Source organism: Haemorhous mexicanus, chromosome 28 (assembly GCF_027477595.1).
Source record: "Haemorhous mexicanus isolate bHaeMex1 chromosome 28, bHaeMex1.pri, whole genome shotgun sequence".
In the NCBI taxonomy this organism is placed as follows: domain Eukaryota; kingdom Metazoa; phylum Chordata; class Aves; order Passeriformes; family Fringillidae; genus Haemorhous; species Haemorhous mexicanus.
In genome coordinates, this window is record NC_082368.1 from 5,658,781 (window position 1) to 5,678,461 (window position 19,681).

Sequence of the window (19,681 nt, forward strand, 5' to 3'; positions counted from 1 at the left end):
CCCTGCAGTTGCTGATTCCCAGGCGCTCGGAGCCCGGCCTGGCCGTGCCGTGTCCTCGTTCTCCCGGGATTTGGGCTCCGGGGGGGATCCCTATTTCCTCCGGGATTGGCTCTGGCCGCCCTGGCCCTTCTGGTGCTGCTGCTTCACCTGCGCCAGGATGTCCCGGATCTTGCGCTGAGCCATCTGCAACGACGGCCAGGGATTCATGGAACGCTGCCCTCCCACCCCCGGCCGCTCCCAGCCCCATCCCAGCCGCCCCGTGAAACCCCTCGGATCCCAAATTTCCACCCAAATCCAGCTCCTGTCCCAAGGTTCTCCCCTGGTTTTTTCTGGGAATAACGGACGGGATTGACGGGATAACGACCAAAAATGTGCGGTCTGAGCAATGCACCCCTGGAGAACCTCTGGAAAAACCTTGGAGAACCCCTAGAGAACGTCTGGGGAACTCCTGGAGAACCCCTGGAGAACCTCTGGAAAGACCTTGGAGAACCCCTAGAGAACATCTGGGGAAGTCTTGGAAAACCCCTGGAGAAACCCTGGAGAACCTCTGGAGCACCCCTGGAGATTCTTTAGAGAACCTCTGGAGCACCCCTGGAGAACATCTGGAGAACCTCTAGAGAACCTCTGAAGAAACCCTGGAGAAACCCTGGAGAACCTCTGGAGCACCCCTGGAGCACCCCTGGAGAACCTCTGAAGAAACCCTGGAGAACCCCTGGAGAACCTCTGGAGAAACCCTGGAGAACCCCTGGAGAAACCCTGGAGAACCTCTGGAGAAACCCTGGAGAAACCCTGGAGAACTCCAGGAGCATTCCTGGACAACCTGTGGAGAACCCTTGGAAAAGCCTTGGAGAACCCACTGCAGAACTCCTGGAGAACCCCCGGATCACCCCTGGATCACCCCTGGATCACCCCCAGCCCACCCTGGCCCCCCCAGGCCGTACCTGGCTGGCGTAGAAGTGCCCGATGATCTTGACGATCACCTGCTCGTTCTCATCCGGGGTCTGCTCCCGCGGCACCACCACCTCGGCCGCCGTCAGGTTCTGCAGCTCGTTCACCTGCAGGGGGGACAGGTGGGGATGAACCCTCGGGATTGTCCCATCCCGTTTTCCCGGGAATTCCGGCCCCGCTGCCACTCACGGTCTTGCCGCCCTTGCCGATGACGCGGCCGGCGGCCGAGGCCGGCACGCGGATGTGGGTCTCCAGCTTCACCTCCTCCTTGGGCCCGAAGAAGTTCTCCTCCTTCAGCTTCCCGTAAATCCTGCCCTGTGCCTGGAGAGGGATGGAGTCGGGAATGTCCCACCCCAAACCCCATCCATGGATTTGGGATCCCGTAAAATCCCGGTTCTTTGGAATTCCAAACCCGCTCAGCCACTGGGAGCAGGGAGTTGGGAATGTCCCACCCCAAACTCCATCCATGGATTTGGGATGGAGCTTCCTGTAAATCCTGCCCTGCGCCTGGAGAGGGATGGAGTCGGGAATGTCCCACCCCAAACCCCATCCCTGGATTTGGGATCCTGTAAAATCCTGGTGCTTTGGAATTCCAAACCCACTTGTCCCCTGGGAGCAGGGAGTTGGGAGCGTCCAACCCCAAACTCCATCCATGGATTTGGGATGGGGCTTCCATAAATCCTGCCCTGCACTTGGAGAGGGATGGAGTCGGGAATGTCCCACCCCAAACCTCATCCCTGGATTTGGGATCCCGTAAAATCCCGGTTCTTTGGAATTCCAAACCCACTTGTCCCCTGGGAGCAGGGAGTTGGGAGCGTCCAACCCCAAACTCCATCCATGGATTTGGGATGGGGCTTCCATAAATCCTGCCCTGCACTTGGAGAGGGATGGAGTCAGGAATGTCCCACCCCAAACCCCATCCCTGGATTTGGGATCCCGTAAAATCCTGGTGCTTTGGAATTCCAAATCTGCTCGGCCACTGGGAGGAGGGAGTTGGGAGTGTCCCACCCCAAACCCCATCCCTGGATTTGGGATCCCGTAAAATCCCGGTGCTTTGGAATTCCAAACCCACTTGTCCCCTGGGAGCAGGGAGTTGGGAGCGTCCAACCCCAAACTCCATCCATGGATTTGGGATGGGGCTTCCATAAATCCTGCCCTGCACTTGGAGAGGGATGGAGTCAGGAATGTCCCACCCCAAACTCCATCCCTGGATCTGGGATCCCGTAAAATCCCGGTTCTTTGGAATTCCAAATCTGCTTGGCCACTGGGAGCAGGGAGTCGGGAATGTCCCACCCCAAACTCCATCCCTGGATCTGGGATCCCATAAAATCCCAGTTCCTTGGAATTCCCAACCCGCTGGGCCCCTGGGAACCCCGATCCCGGAATTCCCCAGCTGTGGATTAGGGTTCGGATGGGGTCGCCCCCCGCCCCCGCTCGCAGGGATGTCCCCAAGGGGGTGACAGCAGTGACAACCTTGAACTGCGCCTCGGGCGGGCCGGTGATCACCACCATGCGCACCTTGGAGTCCGGCGTCTCCGGGGGCGCGATCTGCAACGGGACGGACACGGGATGGACACGGGATGGACATGGATGGACATGGATGGACATGGATGGACATGGATGGACATGGATGGACAGGGATGGGCATGGATGGACACGGGATGGACAGGGATGGACACGGGATGGACATAGATGGACAGGGATGGACAGGGATGGACAGGGATGGACACGGGATGGACATGGCGCTACTGCCCTGCCCGGCCTTCCCAGGGCTTTTCCCAGGAAGAACAGGACAACTGGGGACAGAAGGCCACCGAGGGCCACCGAGGGCCACCAAGGGCCACCGAGGGCCACCGAGGGCCACGCCCACCTTGATGGAGGCGCTGGCGAAGCGCGAGAGCTGCTTGATGTGCTGGCCCTTCTTGCCGATGATGGCCCCGACCGCCTGCGCCGGGATGAAGACGTGCACGGTCTCCTGCTCGGGGGGCTGGGGACGGGAGCGGGGCAGGGTCACCTCTGGGGACACTGCCACCTCTGGGGACACTGACACCCTCTGGGGACACTGTCACCATCTGGGGACACTGTCACCATCTGGGGACACTGCCACCTTCTGGGGTTAGGGTCACCTCTGGGGACACTGCCACCTCTGGGGACACTGACACCCTCTGGGGTCACTGCCACCTCTGGGGACACTGCCACCCTCTGGGGACACTGCCACCCTCTGGGGTCAGTGTCACCATTTGGGGTCAGTGTCATGTCCCCGAGCTGGGACCAGGAGCTGCTGGGGGTCACCTGCCCATCCCAGGGGTCCATGGGAATGTCCCCAGGGTCACCATGGCAATGTCCCCAGGGTCACTGCCCCTCCTGGGGTCCATCAGAAATGTCCCCAGGGTCACCATGGCAATGTCCCCAGGGTCACTGCCCCTCCTGGGGTCCATCAGGAATGTCCCCAGGGTCACCATGGCAATGTCCCCAGGGTCACTGCCCATCCCGAGGGTTCCATGGGAATGTCCCCAGGGTCACCATGGCAATGTCCCCAGGGTCAGTGACCATCCGGGTCCATCGGGAATGTCCCCAGGGTCACTGCCCATCCGGGTCCATCGGGAATGTCCCCAGGGCCAGTGCCCATCCCAGGGGTCCATCGGGAATGTCCCCTGGCACCGGGGTCACTCACCAGGAAGGAGCTGTAGGGAGCGGCCCCGGAGACGCCGCTCGGGGGCGGTGGCACCGCCGTGGAGGAGGCCGGGAAGAGCCCGACGGCGGCCAGGTTCAACCCGGGAATGAGGTGGGACTGCAGCTGAGGGGACAAAATGTGGGATTGGGGGATTGGACAGGGGACACCGAAATGTGGGATATGGGGATTGGGACTGAGGGGAACAAATATGGGATTTGGGGAATGGGACTGAGGGGAGCAAATATGGGATATGGGGGATTGGAACTGAGGGGAATCAAAATATGGGATATGGGGGATTGAAGAGGGGGCACCGAAATATGGGATATGGAGGGTTGGAACTGAGGGGAACAAATATGGGATATGGGGATTGGGACTGAGGGGAACAAATATTGGATATGGGGGATTGGAACTGAGGGGAGCAAATATGGGATATGGGGATTGGACAGGGGACACCGAAATGTGGGATATGGAGGGTTGGAACTGAGGGGAACAAATATGGGATATGGGGGATTGGAACTGAGGGGAAACAAATATGGGATTTGGGGATTAGAACTGGGGGGAACAAATATGGGATATGGGGGATTGGAACTGAGGGAAGCCAGAATCAGGGATCAGAGGGGATTGGGATTGAAGTGAGGGCAGAAATGGGATCGGGGACGAGGGGAATTGAACTGAGAGGAGCAATGGGATCGGGGACGAGGCAGGATTGAACAGAGGGGAGCAATGGGATCGGGGATGAGGCAGGATTGAACTGAGGGGAGGAATGGGATCAGGGATGAGGCAGGATTGAACTGAGGGCAGGAATGGGATCGGGGACGAGGCAGGATTGAACTGAGGGGAGCAATGGGATCGGGGATGAGGGGAACTGAACTGAGGGGAGCAATGGGATCGGGGATGAGGCAGGATTGAACTGAGGGGAGCAATGGGATCAGGGATGAGGCAGGATTGAACTGAGGGCAGGAATGGGATCGGGGACGAGGCAGGATTGAACTGAGGGCAGGAATGGGATCGGGGACGAGGCAGGATTGAACTGAGGGGAGCAATGGGATCGGGGACGAGGCAGGATTGAACTGAGGGGAGCAATGGGATCAGGGATCAGAGGCAGGATTGAACTGAGAGGAGCAATGGGATCAGGGACGAGGCAGGATTGAACTGAGGGGAGCAATGGGATCAAGGACGAGGCAGGATTGAACTGAGGGCAGGAATGGGATCGGGGACGAGGCAGGATTGAACTGAGGGGAGCAATGGGATCGGGGACTCAGCAGGATCGTGCTGGGGATGAGAAGGGCCCAGGTTTTCTGGGATCCCCCCAGGGCAGGCCGGCCCCACTCACGCTCATGGCGGCCACGTCGTTCTCGTAGGCCTCGCGCACTTTCTTCATGATCTCCTGCTCGGCGCGGCAGCAGCTCTCGGGACAGCCCTTGACCGTGATGGTGCGCTCGGGGTTGTACAGGGTCAGCTCCTGCAGCCTGGGGACAGCGGCCGTGGGGACACCCGAGGCCACCCCAAAGCCATGGGAGGGGATCCCAAAGGGGACGGGAAAGGGCAGCGCAGGAAACCCAACACCGAGGATTCCCGAGAGAACTTTGGGGACTGAAACTTCTCCCCCCATTCCCTCCTCCTCCTCCTCCTCCTCCTCCTCCTCCTCCGGCCCTGATCCTTACGAGGAAATGGTGATTTTGGTCTCCGTGTCCTGCTCCACCTTCTTGAGGTTCCGGCCCTCTTTGCCGATCAGGCGCCCCACAAAGTTGTTGTGGGCCAGGATCTTCAGGGGGACCTCGTCAGCCCTGGGAATGGGAATGGGAATGGGGGAAAACCCAAAAGGAGGAATTAGGGCAGCTGGGAAAAGGGAAAAAAACCCACAGGAGGGATTGCGGGAGCTGGGAAAGGAGGGGAAACCCAAAACGAAGGATTGTGGGAACTGGGAAAAGGGAAAAACTCAAAATGAAGGATTGTGGGAACTGAGAAAGGAGGAAAAACCCAAAAGGAGGGGAAAACCAAATGGAGGGATTATGGAACCTGGGAAAGGAGGAAAAACCCAAAAGGAGGGGAAACCTAAAAAGAGGGATTGTGGAACCTGGAACAGAAGGGGAAACCCAAAAGAAGGGATTGTGGGAACTGGGAAAGGAGGGAAAACCCAAAAGGAGGGATTGTGGGACCTGTGACAGAAGGAGAAACCCAAAAGGTGGAGCCTGGGGAAGGAGGGGTTGGCACAGAGGGCCAAGGGAAGCCCAAACCCCAAGGCTTGGAGTCCCCAAGCCCGAAATTCCTGGGGCACAGGGCGGGAGGATGCCGGGGTGGATCTGTGGGGCTCTCACGTCTTGGTGTCCTTGGCCTCCTTGTGCATGATGTCCAGGATCATCCTGCAGGCGGCCGAGCAGCCCTCGGGCGTGGAGTGGATGCTGATGGCCTTCTCGGCCGCGCCCGCGTTCTCCTTCCGGTGCACATCGATCCTGAAAACCGCGGGACGGGCGCTGGGAGAGGCCCCGGAGCCTCCCCGGAAGGGATGTCCCAGCAGGAGGAGGGAGGGTTCTGGAGAACCCCTGAAGAAACTCTGGAGACCCCCTGGATCACCCCTGGAGAACCTCTGGAGATCCCCTGGATCACCCCTGGAGAACCCCTGGATCACCCCTGGAGAACCTCCGGAGAACACCCGGAGAACCCTGGAGAACCCTTGGAGATGCTCTGGAGAACCTCTGGAGAAACCTGGATGACCCCTGGGGAACCCCTGGATCACCCCAGGAGAACCCTTGGAGAACCTCTGGAAAACCCCAGGAACACCCCTGGAGAACCTCTGGAGAACCCCTGGAGAACTCCTGGGGACCCCGTGGATCACCTCTGGAGAACCTCTGGAGAACTCCTGGAGATCCCATGGATCACTCCTGGAGAACCCCTGGAGAACCTTTGGAAAACCCCTGGAGATCCCGTGGATCACCCCTGGAGAACTCCTGGAAAACCCCGTGGATCACCCCTGGATCACCCCTGGAGAACCCCTGCATCACCCTTGAAGAACTCCTGGAGATCCCATGGATCACCCATGGATCACCCCTGGAGAACCTCTGGAAAACCCCTGGAGAACCCCTGCATCACCCCTGGAGAACCCCTGGAGAACCCCTGCATCACCCCTGGAGAACCCCTGGAAAACCCCAGGAGAACCCCTGCATCACCCCTGAAGAACCTCTGGAGAACCCCAGGATCCCCTCTGGCTCACGCCCGGCTGGCCCCGAGCGTGGACTCACTTGGACTGGGTCTGCTTGGTGATGTTGCGGATGGTGGCCCCCTCCTTGCCGATGATGGCCCCCACGAACTGGGTGGGCACCAGGAGCCGCAGGGGCACGTCGGGGGGCGGCGCCTTCGGGGCAGCCCCGGCGGCCGGGGGGGAGCCGGGCCGGGCCCCGGTGCCGGCGCGTCCCCCGGTGCCGGCGCGCCGCCCGTTCTCGGGCTGCTCGTCCGGGATGTAGGAGACCTTGAGGGCGTGGCTCTCCAGCTGGTGCCCGTTCAGCTTCAGGATGGCCCTGGGGGGACAGCGCTTTGGGGGGCCGGCAGAGGGGCAGCCCCGAATCCCCACGGGTTCCCAAATCCACAAATCTCCATGGGTGATCCCAAATCCCCAAATCCCCACGGGTTCCCAAATCCCCAAATCCCCACAGGTTCCCAAATCCACACGGGTTCCTAAATCCCCGAATCCCCACGGGTTCCCAAATCCCCACGGGTTCCCAAATCCCCAAATCCCCATGGGTGATCCCAAATCCCCAAATCCCCAAATCCACAAATCCCCATGGGTTCTCAAATCCCCAAATCCCCACGGGTTCCCAAATCCCCGAATCCCCACGGGTTCCTAAATCCCCGAATCCCCACGGGTTCCCAAATCCCCGAATCCCCACGGGTTCCCAAATCCCCGAATCCCCACGGGTTCCCAAATCCCTGAATCCCCATGGGTTCCTAAATGCCCAAATCCCCATGGGTTCCTAAATCCCCGAATCTCCACGGGTTCCTAAATCCCCACGGGTTCCCAAATCCCCATGGGTTCCTAAATCCCCAAATCTCCAGGGGTGATCCCAAATCCCCAAATCCCCACAGGTTCCCAAATCCCCATGGGTGATCCCAAATCCCCGAATCTCCACGGGTGATCCCAAGTCCCCAAATCCCCACGGGTTCCGAAATCCCCAAATCCCCACGGGTTCCTAAATCCCCAAACCCTCATGGGTTCCCAAATCCCCAAATCCCCATGGGTGATCCCAAATCCCCACGGGTTCCCAAATCCCCATGGGTTCCCAAATCCCCAAATCCCCACGGGTTCCTAAATCCCCGAATCCCCACGGGTGATCCCAAATCCCCAAATCCCCATGGGTTCCTAAATCCCCAAATCCCCATGGGTTCCTAAATTCCCAAATCCCCACGGGTTCCTAAATCCCCGAATCCCCACGGGTTCACAAATCCCCATGGGTTCCTAAATCCCCGAATCTCCACGGGTTCCCAAATCCCCAAATCCCCACGGGTGATCCCAAATCCCCGAATCCCCACGGGTTCCTAAATCCCCACGGGTTCCCAAATCCCCATGGGTTCCTAAATCCCCAAATCTCCATGGGTTCCCAAATGCCCACGGCTTCCCAAATCCCAAATCCCTACAGGTTCCCAAATCCCCAAATCCCAAATCCCTGCAGGTTCCCAAATCCCCATGGGCAATCCCAAATCCCTACAGGTTCCCAAATCTCCACAGGATCCCAAATCCCTGTGTGTTCCCAAATCCCCAAATCCCAAATCCCTGTGTGTTCCCAAATCCCCAAATCCCAAATCCCCATGGGTGTTCCCAAATCCCCAAATCCCAAATCCCCGCGGGTTCCCGGAGAGTTCGGGGCACTCACTGCCGGGTCTGCTCCCGGCTGGCGTAGGTGACGTTCACCACGGCCGTCTCACTGTCCGTGTTCACTGCGGGACGGCGGGAACGGGAGTCGGGAATTGGGGACAGGAGTCGGGAATTGGGGAAAGGAATCGGGAATTTGGGAAAAGGAATTGGGAATTTGGGGAAAGAGGAGTCGGGAATTGGGAACAGGAGTCGGGAATTTGGGAAAGGAATTGGGAATTTGGGAAAAGGAGTCGGGAATTTGGGAAAGGAGTCGGGAATTGGGAACAGGAGTCGGGAATTTGGGGACAGGAGTCCGGAATTTGGGGAAAAGAGTCAGGAATTTGGGAAAGGAATTGGGAAGTTGGGAAAAGGAATTGGGAATTTGGGAAAAGAGGAGTCAGGAATTTGGGGAAAGGAATTGGGAATTTGGGGAAAGGAGTCCGGAATTTGGGAAAGGAGTCGGGAATTTGGGAAAGGAGTCGGGAATTTGGGAAAAGGAATTGGGAATTTGGGAAAGGAATTGGGAATTTGGGGAAAGGAGTCAGGAATTTGGGAAAGGAGTCGGGAATTTGGGAAAGGAATTGGGAATTTGGGGAAAGGAGTCAGGAATTTGGGGAAAGGAATCGGGAATTTGGGGAAAGGAGTCGGGAATTTGGGAAAGGAGTCGGGAATTTGGGAAAAGGAATCAGGAATTTGGGAAAAGGAGTCAGGAATTTGGGGAAAGGAATTGGGAATTTGGGAAAAGAGGAATCGGGAATTTGGGAAAAGGAGTTGGGAATTTGGGAAAAGGAATCGGGAATTTGGGGACAGGAGTTGGGAATTTGGGAAAAGGAATTGGGAATTTGGGGAAAGGAGTCGGGAATTTGGGGAAAGGAATCGGGAATTTGGGGAAAGGAATCGGGAATTTGGGAAAAAGGAATCCGGAATTGGGGAAAGGAGTCGGGAATTTGGGAAAGGAGTCGGGAATTTGGGGAAAGGAATCAGGAATTTGGGAAAAGGAGTCGGGAATTTGGGGAAAGAGGAGTCGGGAATTTGGGGAAAGGAGTCAGGAATTTGGGGAAAGGTATTGGGAATTTGGGAAAAGAGGAATTGGGAATTTGGGAAAAGGAGTCGGGAATTTGGGAAAAGGAATCGGGAATTTGGGGGCAGGACTCGAGAATTGGGGACAGGAGTCGGGAATTTGGGAAAGGAGTCGGGAATTCAGGAAGAGGAATCAGGAATTTGGGAAAACAGGGATCAGGAATTTGGGAAAAGAGAGATCGGGAATTTGGGAAAAGGAATCGGGAATTTGGGGAAAGAGGAATCGGGAATTTGGGGAAAGGAATTGGGAATTTGGGGAAAGAGGCACAGCTGAGGTTTTTATTCCCTCCCATCCCTGAAAAGGGTCAGGATTTCCCAAATCCCAGTTTTTATTCCCTGCAGAAATCCCCCAAATCCAGGTTTTATTCCTTCCTCTCCCTGAAACGGGGCAGAATCCCGAAAATCCGGATTGAATTCCCGAAATCTGGGGTTTATTCCCTCTTCCTGCTGAAACGGGGCAGAAATTCCTGAAATCTGGATTTTGTTCCTTTCTCAGGAGCAGAAGGTCCTGAAATCTGGATGGAATTCCCAAAATCTGGATGGAATTCCCAAAATCTGGATGGAATTCCCAAAATCTGGATGGAATTCCCAAAATCTGGATGAAATTCCCAAAATCTGGATGGAATTCCCCAAAATCCGGATGAAATTCCCCAAATCCAGGGTTCCCCCCTCCTACCCTGCTCGCAGCTCTCCACGGTGCCGTACTGGGCCAGCAGCCCATCCAAAACCTGGGAAAAAGGGAAAAAAGGGGAAAAAGGGGGAAAAAGGGGAAAAAGGGGAAAAAGGGGAAAAAGGGGAAAAAGGGGAAAAAGGGGAAAAAGGGGGGAAAGGGAAAAAAGGGGGGAAAAGGGGAAAAAGGGGGAAAAGGGGGAATAAAAGGAGAAAAAGGGGGGAAAGGGGGGAAAGGAGGAAAAAGGAGGAAAAAAGTGGAAAAAGGGGGAAAAAGGGGGGAAAAGTGTGGGAAAAGAAGGGGAAAAAGGGGAAAAAGGGGGGAAAGGGAAAAGAGGGGAAAAAAGGGGGGAAAAGGGAGGGAAAAAGGGGGGAAAAGGGAAAAAGGGGGAAAAAGGGGGGAAAAGAAGGGGAAAAAGGGGAAAAAGGGGGAAAAGGGAAAAAAGGGGAAAAAAGGGGGGAAAAGGGGGAAAAATGGGGGAAAAGGTGGAATAAAGAGGAAAAAATGTGAAAAAGAGGGGGAAAAGGGGGAAAAAAGGGAAAAAAGGGGGGGAAAGGGTGGAAAAAGGTGGAAAAAAGGGGGAAAAAGGTGGGGGAAAAGGGGAGAAAGGGAAAAAAAGGGGAAAAAAGAGGGGAAAAGGGGAAAAAGGGGGGAAAAAGGGGGGAAAAAGGGGAAAAAGGGGGGGAAGGGGGGAAAAAAGGGGAAAAAAGTGGGAAATCAATCCCAGTTCCCACCGGGCTATCCCGGGAAGCCCCAGCCACGCTCGGGGTCATTAGGATCGTTAGTAATCCCATCAGGATCATTAAGAATTCCCGAGTAATTAAGGCTGGGAAGCTCCAGGCTGCCCGGAGCCAGGGGAGGGGAAGGCAGAGCAGGGAATTCCCAGCGGGAAGCGAGGATCCGTTTTATTCCCTCCACAATGGGAATAAAAATCCCAAAACAGCTGGAATTGACGGGAATTCGGGGTGGGGGTGGATTTCCCGGGATTCTGGGGTAATTAAGAGCCAATTAATGACAAAAAGAGGAGGAAAATCCGAGGGGGAATCCCTGGCCTCACCTCCCATCGCAGCTGCGGCGGAATGTTCCGGATCTGGATCTTCCGGCTCCTGCAAGGATGGAAAAATCGGGATTTGGGCCGGGCCCGGGGCTGATCCTGGGATCTGAGAGAGCCCCGAAATTCCAGGGGGTCCCTGGTGGGTCCCAGGTCCTTGTGGGGCTGGGATTGTCCCACAATTCCAACGGGAACAGAATTCCAGAATCCCTCTGGGGGCAGAATTCCAGAATCCCACAGAGAGGGAAATTCCAGAATCCCCCCAAGAGCAGAATTCCAGAATTCCTCTGGGGGCAGAATTCCAGAATCCCTCCAGAAGCAGAATTCCTCTGGGATCAGAATTCCAGAATTCCTCTGGGATCAGAATTCCAGAATTCCTCTGGGATCAGAATTCCAGAATCCTCCCAGGAGCAGAATTCCAGAATCCCTCTGGGACCAGAATTCCATAATTTCTCCAGGACCAGAATTCCAGAATCCCTTCAGGACCAGAATTCCATAATTCCTCCAGGACCAGAATTCCAGAATCCCTCCAGAAGCAGAATTCCTCTGGGGGCAGAATTCCAGAATCCTCCCAGGAGCAGAATTCCAGAATCCCTCCGGGACCAGAATTCCAGAATTCCTCTGGGACCAGAATTCCAGAATCCTCCCAGGAGCAGAATTCCTCCAGGAACAGAATTCCAGAATTCCTCTGGGACTGAAATTCCAGAATTCCTCTGGGAGCAGAATTCCAGAATCCTCCCAGGACCAGACTTCCAGAATCCCTCAGGTGCTGCTCCGATTCCCGGGGTGGATTTGGCTTTTCCCAGATTTGGGAAGCCCGAAGGGAGCAGGGAGGGGTGAGGAGACGCCTTTTGGGATCCCCATTCCCAAATCCAGGATTTTTCCAGGTGCTGCTCCCGAGCTCTTCCCGCTTCCCTTCTCCCAGAGCAGCCCTTTAATCCCGGTTTAATCCCGAGTTTAAACGGGAAAGTTTCTTCCAGAGCAGCTCCTGATCCCAGCCCAGATCCCAAATCCCCCCAGAATCCCGGGATTTCCCCCTCCACCCCAATCCCTGGATCAAATATTCCGGATTTTGGGGGAATTCCGCCCGTTCGGGAGCTGAGCTGGAGCAGGAAAATCCCAACCCCGGATCCCGCCCGGCGCCTCCCTCTGGGAAGGATCCCAAAATCCCAGAATTCCCTAACTGAGCCTCATTATCCGGGTGATTGACAGCTGTCAGTCACGCCTGGCTCTGATTTACGATTCCCTGGGGAATTCCCTTTTTTTTTAAAATTCCCTTTATTCCCATTTGGAACAATTCCATCAGAATTCCCCCAGATCCATCGGGATTTTCTTGCTCGGGGATCCCAATCCCCTCCGGGGGATTTGGGGCTCCTTTTTGGGGAGATTTTTATGGGAAGAGGAGCCACGGGAAGATCCCAAAATCCCTCTGGGAAAGCAAACACAAATCCCAGAAATTCCCATCTCGATTTTTACCAAATCCCCCCAAATTCCCCCTGGCTGGGTGGGACCCAGGAATTCCGAGGGATATTCGGGATAGGGACAGAGAAAAGGGAAAATCCCAAATTCCAGCCCCTTTTCCCAACCCCCAGCAGGAGTTTGGGATCCCTCGAGCTGGGAATTATTAGGATTGATTAATTAGGATTGATTAATTAGGATTGATTAATTAGGATTGATTAATTAGGATTATTGAACAGCAGGGAGTTCCCTGCACACCCCACAGCTCTGGAATTCTGTGGGAATTGAGGCAAAGCCGGAGCTCAGCTGGCGAAATTCCAGGAAAATCGCGGAGTTGGGATGGAAACCGGAGCCTCCCCCGGCCCCTCATCCCCAAAATCCCGGAATTCCCAAAGTCTGGAGCCCCCAAATCCAATATTTCCCAAGGCAGCACGGAGGGAAAATTGGGAATTCTGCTGGATCCCCTCGGCAGGGAGGGAGGAGCTGGGAAAAGCTGGAATCTCCCTGTGGGGCAGGGGGATCCCAAACCCCCTGGGATCCCAGGGAATTCCAGTCTGGGATTTCTGGGAATGCTCAGAGCCTGTGGATCCCAAATCTCAAATTCCCAAATCCTCTGGGATCCAGGGAATTCCAGTCTGGGATTTCTGGGAATGCTCAGAGCCCGTGGGGCAGGTGGATCACAAATCCCAAATTCCCAGATCCCAAATCCCCAAATCCTCTGGGATCCCAGGGAATTCCAGTCTGGGATTTCTGGGAATGAGGAGCTTTGATCCCGCTCTGGTCCCGGCTGGAAAATCCCGGCCCCGGCCGGGGGTGGAAAACTGGGAATGTCTCTGGGAAAGGGACCTGAGGAATTCCCACTGGGAATGGGGCCTGAGGAATTCCCACTGGAATGGGACCTGAGGAATTCCCAACTGGGAATGGGACAGCAGGAATTCCTGATGGGAATGGGACACGAGGAATTCCCTGTGGGAGCAGGGACACCAGGAATTCCTGATGGGAATGGGTCCTGAGGAATTCCCAACTGGAATGGGACCTGAGGAATTCCCAGTGGAATGGGACCTGAGGAATTCCCAGTGGAATGGGACCTGAGGAATTCCCACTGGAATGGGATCTGAGGAATTCCCAGTGGGAATGGGACCTGAGGAATTCCCAACTGGGAATGGGACCTGAGAAATTCCCAACTGGGAATGGGACAGCAGGAATTCCCGATGGGAATGGGACCTGAGGAATTCCCAGTGGGAGTGGGATTTGAGGAATTCCCAGTGGAATGGGACCTGAGGAATTCCCGATGGGAATGGGACCTGAGGAATTCCCAACTGGGAATGGGACCTGAGGAATTCCCAGTGGGAATGGGACCTGAGGAATTCCCAACTGGGAATGGGACCTGAGGAATTCCCAGTGGAATGGGACCTGAGGAATTCCCAGCTGGAATGGGACCTGAGGAATTCCCGATGGGAATGGGACCTGAGGAATTCCCACTGGAATGGGACCTGAGGAATTCCCAGCTCCCACCAGGAATGGGACTCCAGGAATTTCCCCATTTCTCCATAAAAAAGAATTCCGTGGAATTGGCAGAATCCCTAAAAAAAGGCAGAAAATTCCCAAATCCCTCCCGGATCAGAGGCACCCCCCGGTCCCAAATCCAGCAGAGATGGAAAAGAGGAGGAAAACTCTAGGAAAAATTGGGGAAAACCTCAAAAAACCAGGGAAAACCCCCCAAAAATCTGGGAAAACCTCAAAAAATTGGGGAAAACACAAAAAATTGGGGAAAACCCCAAAAAATCGGGGAAAACCCCCCCAAAAAATTGGGGAAAAACCAAAAAATCTGGGAAACTCCCCAAAAATCGGGGAAAACCCAAAAAAATTGGGGAAAACCAAAAAAATAGCGGAAAACAAACAAAAAAAAAAATCAGGGAAAACCCAAAAAAATCGGGGAAAACCCCAAAAATTGGGATAAACCCCTAAAAAAATCTGGGAAAACCCAAAAAAATCAGGGAAAACCCCCCCAAAAACAGGGAAAACCCCCAAAAATCGGGGAAAACACCCAAAAAATTGGGGAAAACCCCCGAAAATCTGGGAAAACCCCAAAAAACCTGGAAAAGGAGCAGGGATCCCTCATCCAACCCAAATTCCGACAGAAATCCCAAAAATTCCCTCTGGAATTCCCAAAATTCCAATAATTTCTCCTTTTCCTCCCCCTGTGGCTTCGAAATTTCCCATTTTTCCCTGAAATCCCAATTTTTTTCAGGAGGTTTTTCCCAATTTTCCTCCTTTTTGGTCATTCCCAAATGGAATTTTCTCTCCCAAAGTTTCCAGGGATGAAATTTAAGGGGAAAAATCATCCAAAATTCGTTGAATTTTTTTATTTTTTTGGGTTAAAAATCCTCCAAAACCTCAGAATTCCCAAATTTTTTTGGTTCCCAGAAGGGAAAATCTGGGAGCAGCTGGAAGGAATAAAAGAATTTTAAATTTTCTTTTTTTTTTTCCTTTTTTTGAGCCTCAAAATTTCAATTTTCCACCTTTTTTTTTTGGTCGTTATTTTATATTAAAATTCCCAACCCAGCCTGGTTTGAAGGGAAAAATCAAGATTTTAAAATTGGATTAAAAGCAGAATTTTAACCCCAAAATCCACCTGGGTTCTCATTTTCCGTAGGAAACAAAAAAAAAATTCCAATTTTTGGGGTTTTTTTGGTTCATTTTTGGTCCCATTTCCTGCAAATCCATCCCCAAAAGGGGAAAAAAAAAAGCAAAATTTGGGGTAAAAAGTGACAAAAAAAGGAACCTCAAAGTGGATTTGAATATTTTTCCTTGGGGATAATTAATTATTATTAAATAATAATTAATTCCAGGATTTTCCCTGTGGAAAATGAGATTTTTTTCTGATGGGAATTCTCAAGTCTGAAGGAAAATCCAAGAAAATTTTGGGATTTTTTTAAAAATAATTTTTGAATCAAATCCAAACCCCGAAATATTTTCTTTTTTTTTTCCCATTTTTCCCCCCCAAGAATTGAAATCCCAAAGGAATATTCTCATTTTTTAGGGGAATTTTTTGGGGTAAAAAAGGGGGAAATCTTCTCCTCCCTCCCCAAATTATTTATCCAGAGTGGGGGAGGGGAAATAGGATTTTCCAGGGGTTTTTTTTTTTAGGGTTTTTAAAATTTTTAATGGAATTCCGTGCCCGAAGCCACAGCAACAAAAATCATCAGGGAAGGGGAGGGAAAAAAATTAATAAAAATTAAAATTATGGCCCTAAAATCCGGGAATTTGGGGTGGGAAAATGGGGCTGGGTTTGGGATTGGGAATTTTGGGATCGGGAATTTTGGGAATTTGGGGAATTTGGGGAATTTTGAGGTGAGGCTGAAGGGGGAAATCCCAAAACGGGGCAGGGAAGGGGCAGGGAAAGGATTTGGGGGGGATTTGGGGGAATTTGGGGCTGGGATTTGGGGGATTTTGGGGTTGGGATTTTGGGGATTTTGGGGTTGGGATTTGGGGAATTTGGGGACAGAATGTGGGGAAGTTTTGGGATGGGATTTGGGAAATTTTGGGATGGGATTTTGGGGAATTTGGGGTTGGGATTTTGGGGATTTTGGGATGGGATTTAGGGGAAATTTGGGGTTGGGATTTAGGGGAAATTTGGGGATGGGATTTAGGGGAAATGGGGGTTGGAATTTTGGGGATTTTGGGGTTGGAATTTGGGGATTTGGGGTTGGGATTTTGGGGATTTTGGGGTTGGGATTTGGGGAAGTTTTGGGATGGGATTTTGGGGAAATTTTGGGATGGGATTTTGGGAATTTTGAGGTTGGGATTTGGGGAGTTTGGGGTTGGGATTTTGGGGATTTTGGGGTTGGGATTTTGGGGAATTTGGGGTTGGGATTTTGGGGAATTTGGGGTTGGGATTTGGGGAATTTGGGGACAGAATTTGGGGGAGTTTCAGGATGGGATTTGGGGAAATTTTGGGATGGGATTTTAGGAATTTGGGGTTGGGATTTTGGAGAATTTGGGGTTGGGATTTAGAAGAGTTTCAGGATGGGATTTGGGGAGTTTGGGGTTGGGATTTTGGGGATTTTGGGGTTGGGATTTGGGGAATTTGGGGACAGAATTTGGGGAAGTTTTGGATGGGATTTGGGAAATTTTGGGATGGGATTTTGGGAAATTTTGGGATGGGATTTAGGGGAAATTTGGGTTGGGATTTGGAGAATTTGGGGTTGGGATTAAGGGGAAATTTTGGGATGGGATTTGGGGAATTTGGGGTTGGGATTTGGGGAGTTTGGGTTGGAATTTTGGGGATTTTGGGGTTGGGATTTGGGGAAGTTTCAGGATGGGATTTGGGGAGTTTGGGGTTGGAGTTTTGGGGATTTGGGGCCGGGGATTTTGGGGATTTTGGGGTTGGGATTTTGGGAATTTGGGACAGAACTTGGAGAAGTTTTGGGATGGGATTTGGGGAAATTTTGGGATGGGATTTTAGGGAATTTGGGGCCGGGATTTTGGGGAGTTTGGGCTGGGATTTGGGGAATTTAGGGCTGGGATTTGGGGGAGTTTGGGGTTGGGATTTTGGGGAATTTGGAGCTAAGATTTTGGGGAGTTTGGGATGGGATTTGGGGAAGTTTTGGGATGGGATTTGAGGAGTTTGGGATTGGGATTTTGGGGAATTTGGGGCCAGGATTTGAGGAAGTTTTGGGATGGGATTTGAGGAGTTTGGGGTTGGGATTTGGGGAAATTTGGGATTGGGAATTTGGGGCTGGGATCTGGGAAAGTTTCGAGCCGGGATTTGGGGGAGTTTGGGGTTGGGATTTGGGGAAATTTTGGGACGGGATTTTAGGGAATTTGGGGCCGGGATTTTGGGGAGTTTAGGGCTGGGAATTGGGGAAGTTTCGGGATGAGATCTTGGAAATTTGGGGCCGGGATTTTGGGGAGTTTCAGGATGGGATTTTGGAACTTGGAGCCGGGATTTTGGGAATTGGGGGCTGGGATTTTGGGAATTTGGGGCCGGGATTTTGGGGAGTTTCAGGATGGGATTTTGGAAATTTGGGGCCGGGATTTTGGGGAGTTTCAGGATGGGATTTTGGGAATTTGGGGCCGGGATTTTGAGAATTTGGGGCCGGAAAGAGCCGGCGTCGCTCCCTCCCCTCTTTTTTCCCCTTTGGAAAAGGCGCCTCCGTCACGTGGCGACGGATTCGGCTCCAACGTGGAACCGTTTGGGATCGGGAATTCCGGGAATTCCGGGAATTCCAACACTTTGGGGGGGGCGAAAAGGGCCGGGAAAGAAAAAAAAAGGGGAGTTTCCCGGGAAAACCCCAAATCCGGGCGGGACCGGCCGGATTTCCCGGGAATTGGCAGCGAGGGGAGGAATTTCCAGAGCGCTCCCGGCTCCAGCCGGGAACAACAAAGGCCGGGGAAGATGGAGAGGGATGGGATGGGCTGGGCGGGAGAGGCAGATCCTGGGAAACCCCAAAACCGCCGCTTTTCACCCCAAAAAAAAACCCCGCAATTCCGCCAGCTTCCATCCCTGCCCGCCCGCAGCCGCCGCGTTGGTTTTGTGCTTTTAATCCCGGCGAAATTCACTTTTTTAAAAGGGAATTTGAAAAATATATTGATTTTTTTCAATTTTTTTTTTTGAATTTTCCTTCTGCCAAAACAAAGGATTTTGCCTCAATTCCCAGCCCAGGCGCCAAAAGGAGCCGGGAAATTCTTCCACAAGTTTGGAAATCGCAGCCCAAAGGCCACCCAGCACCTTCTCACCACAGGGAATTCCTAATTTCACCTCTCCCTCCCTTTTTATTTTAATGAAATTGAGTTTTCTTTGAGAAAAAACTCAATTAATTCACGAAATGTTGATTGAATTAATTAAACTCAGCTTAAATCCCCGCCTAAACCTCCGACACTTCTTCATTTTTCACATTTTTAGGTGGGAAAATTTTTGCCTTTTTTCACTCCCTATTCCCCGCCCTCATCACGAATTAATAACGATTAAAAATCAATTAAAAATCAATTAAAAAATCAATTAAAACTCCGCTTTTACCTTTGCTTTTTGGGCACCGAGTGTTCGATCTCCAGCTGCTTCCGTGGAGCTCCACTTTCCCTAAAAACAAAACCCGGCTTGGAAAATCTGGGAGGGAAAACTCGGGATAAAAAAAAAAGGGAATTTTCATCAACGGGAAATTCCAAATTCATCCCAAATCCTCCCGAATTCCACCCAAATCCAGCCCCGAGTGGATTTTTATGGAATGCGAGGTTCCAGGGGGGAGTGGCGCCTCTGGAATTGTTCCTCGGGAATTTTTAAAATTTCATCGCTCCAGGATTTGAGGGATTTTTTTGGTTTTTTTTTTTTGGGGTGGATTTGGAGAATTTTCCCCTTTTTTCTTTCAGCCCTCCAGGAAAAGTCTTTGGAGGAAATTCCCTCCTTTTTTCCCACCGAGAAGCTGCGGATTGGGGATGGCATGGGGATGGATTTCTCCCGGAAAATGGAGCGGGATTCCCTCGCTGCGAGCTCATTCCACGATCTTTAATTTTATTTTATTTATTTTTGTTTTTTTTCCAGGAGGGAATAACGAAGAAGAAGAAAAATCACACGGGGCGGGGGGAAGAGCCCGGGAGGAAGGAAAAAAGAAAAAAAATTCAAAAGCCTCAAAATTCCCGATTTGCTCCCAAATTTTTTCTCTTTTCCCGAGGTTTTCCCCCCCGCTGCTCCCAGCATGGCGACCTCGCCCCCCGGAGCGGGGCCGGGCAAAGTCCGGGGGGCTCCGGGGGGCTCCGGGGGGCTCCGGGGGACCCCCGAGGCTCCGGGGTCGCTTCGTGTCCCCGTCCCGGGAAGGGACAAAAAACAAAAACGGGAGCGCGGCCCCGACGGGGGTCCGGGATTGGAGGGGGGAGGGGATGGGGGGGGGGGGTCGGGATTGGGGGGGTCCCGGGGGGGGTTTGGGGGGTCCGGGAGGGATTTTGGGGGGTCTGAGG

General features: G+C 53.1%; 1 protein-coding gene across 1 annotated transcript in view; it reads right to left on the reverse strand.

The window, feature by feature from the left end:
- Positions 1-90: 90 nt before the first annotated feature.
- The window catches only part of IGF2BP1 (insulin like growth factor 2 mRNA binding protein 1), a 23,482-nt gene continuing 3,891 nt past the window's right edge, over positions 91-19,681 (reverse strand). The window contains 15 exon segments of the mRNA XM_059869126.1: positions 91-183; positions 942-1,055; positions 1,138-1,269; positions 2,422-2,496; positions 2,819-2,935; positions 3,623-3,745; positions 4,956-5,091; positions 5,287-5,409; positions 5,941-6,075; positions 6,862-7,137; positions 8,488-8,551; positions 10,225-10,276; positions 11,276-11,324; positions 18,750-18,789; positions 18,792-18,809. Coding sequence (XP_059725109.1) covers positions 91-183; positions 942-1,055; positions 1,138-1,269; positions 2,422-2,496; positions 2,819-2,935; positions 3,623-3,745; positions 4,956-5,091; positions 5,287-5,409; positions 5,941-6,075; positions 6,862-7,137; positions 8,488-8,551; positions 10,225-10,276; positions 11,276-11,324; positions 18,750-18,789; positions 18,792-18,809 — 1,547 coding nt within the window.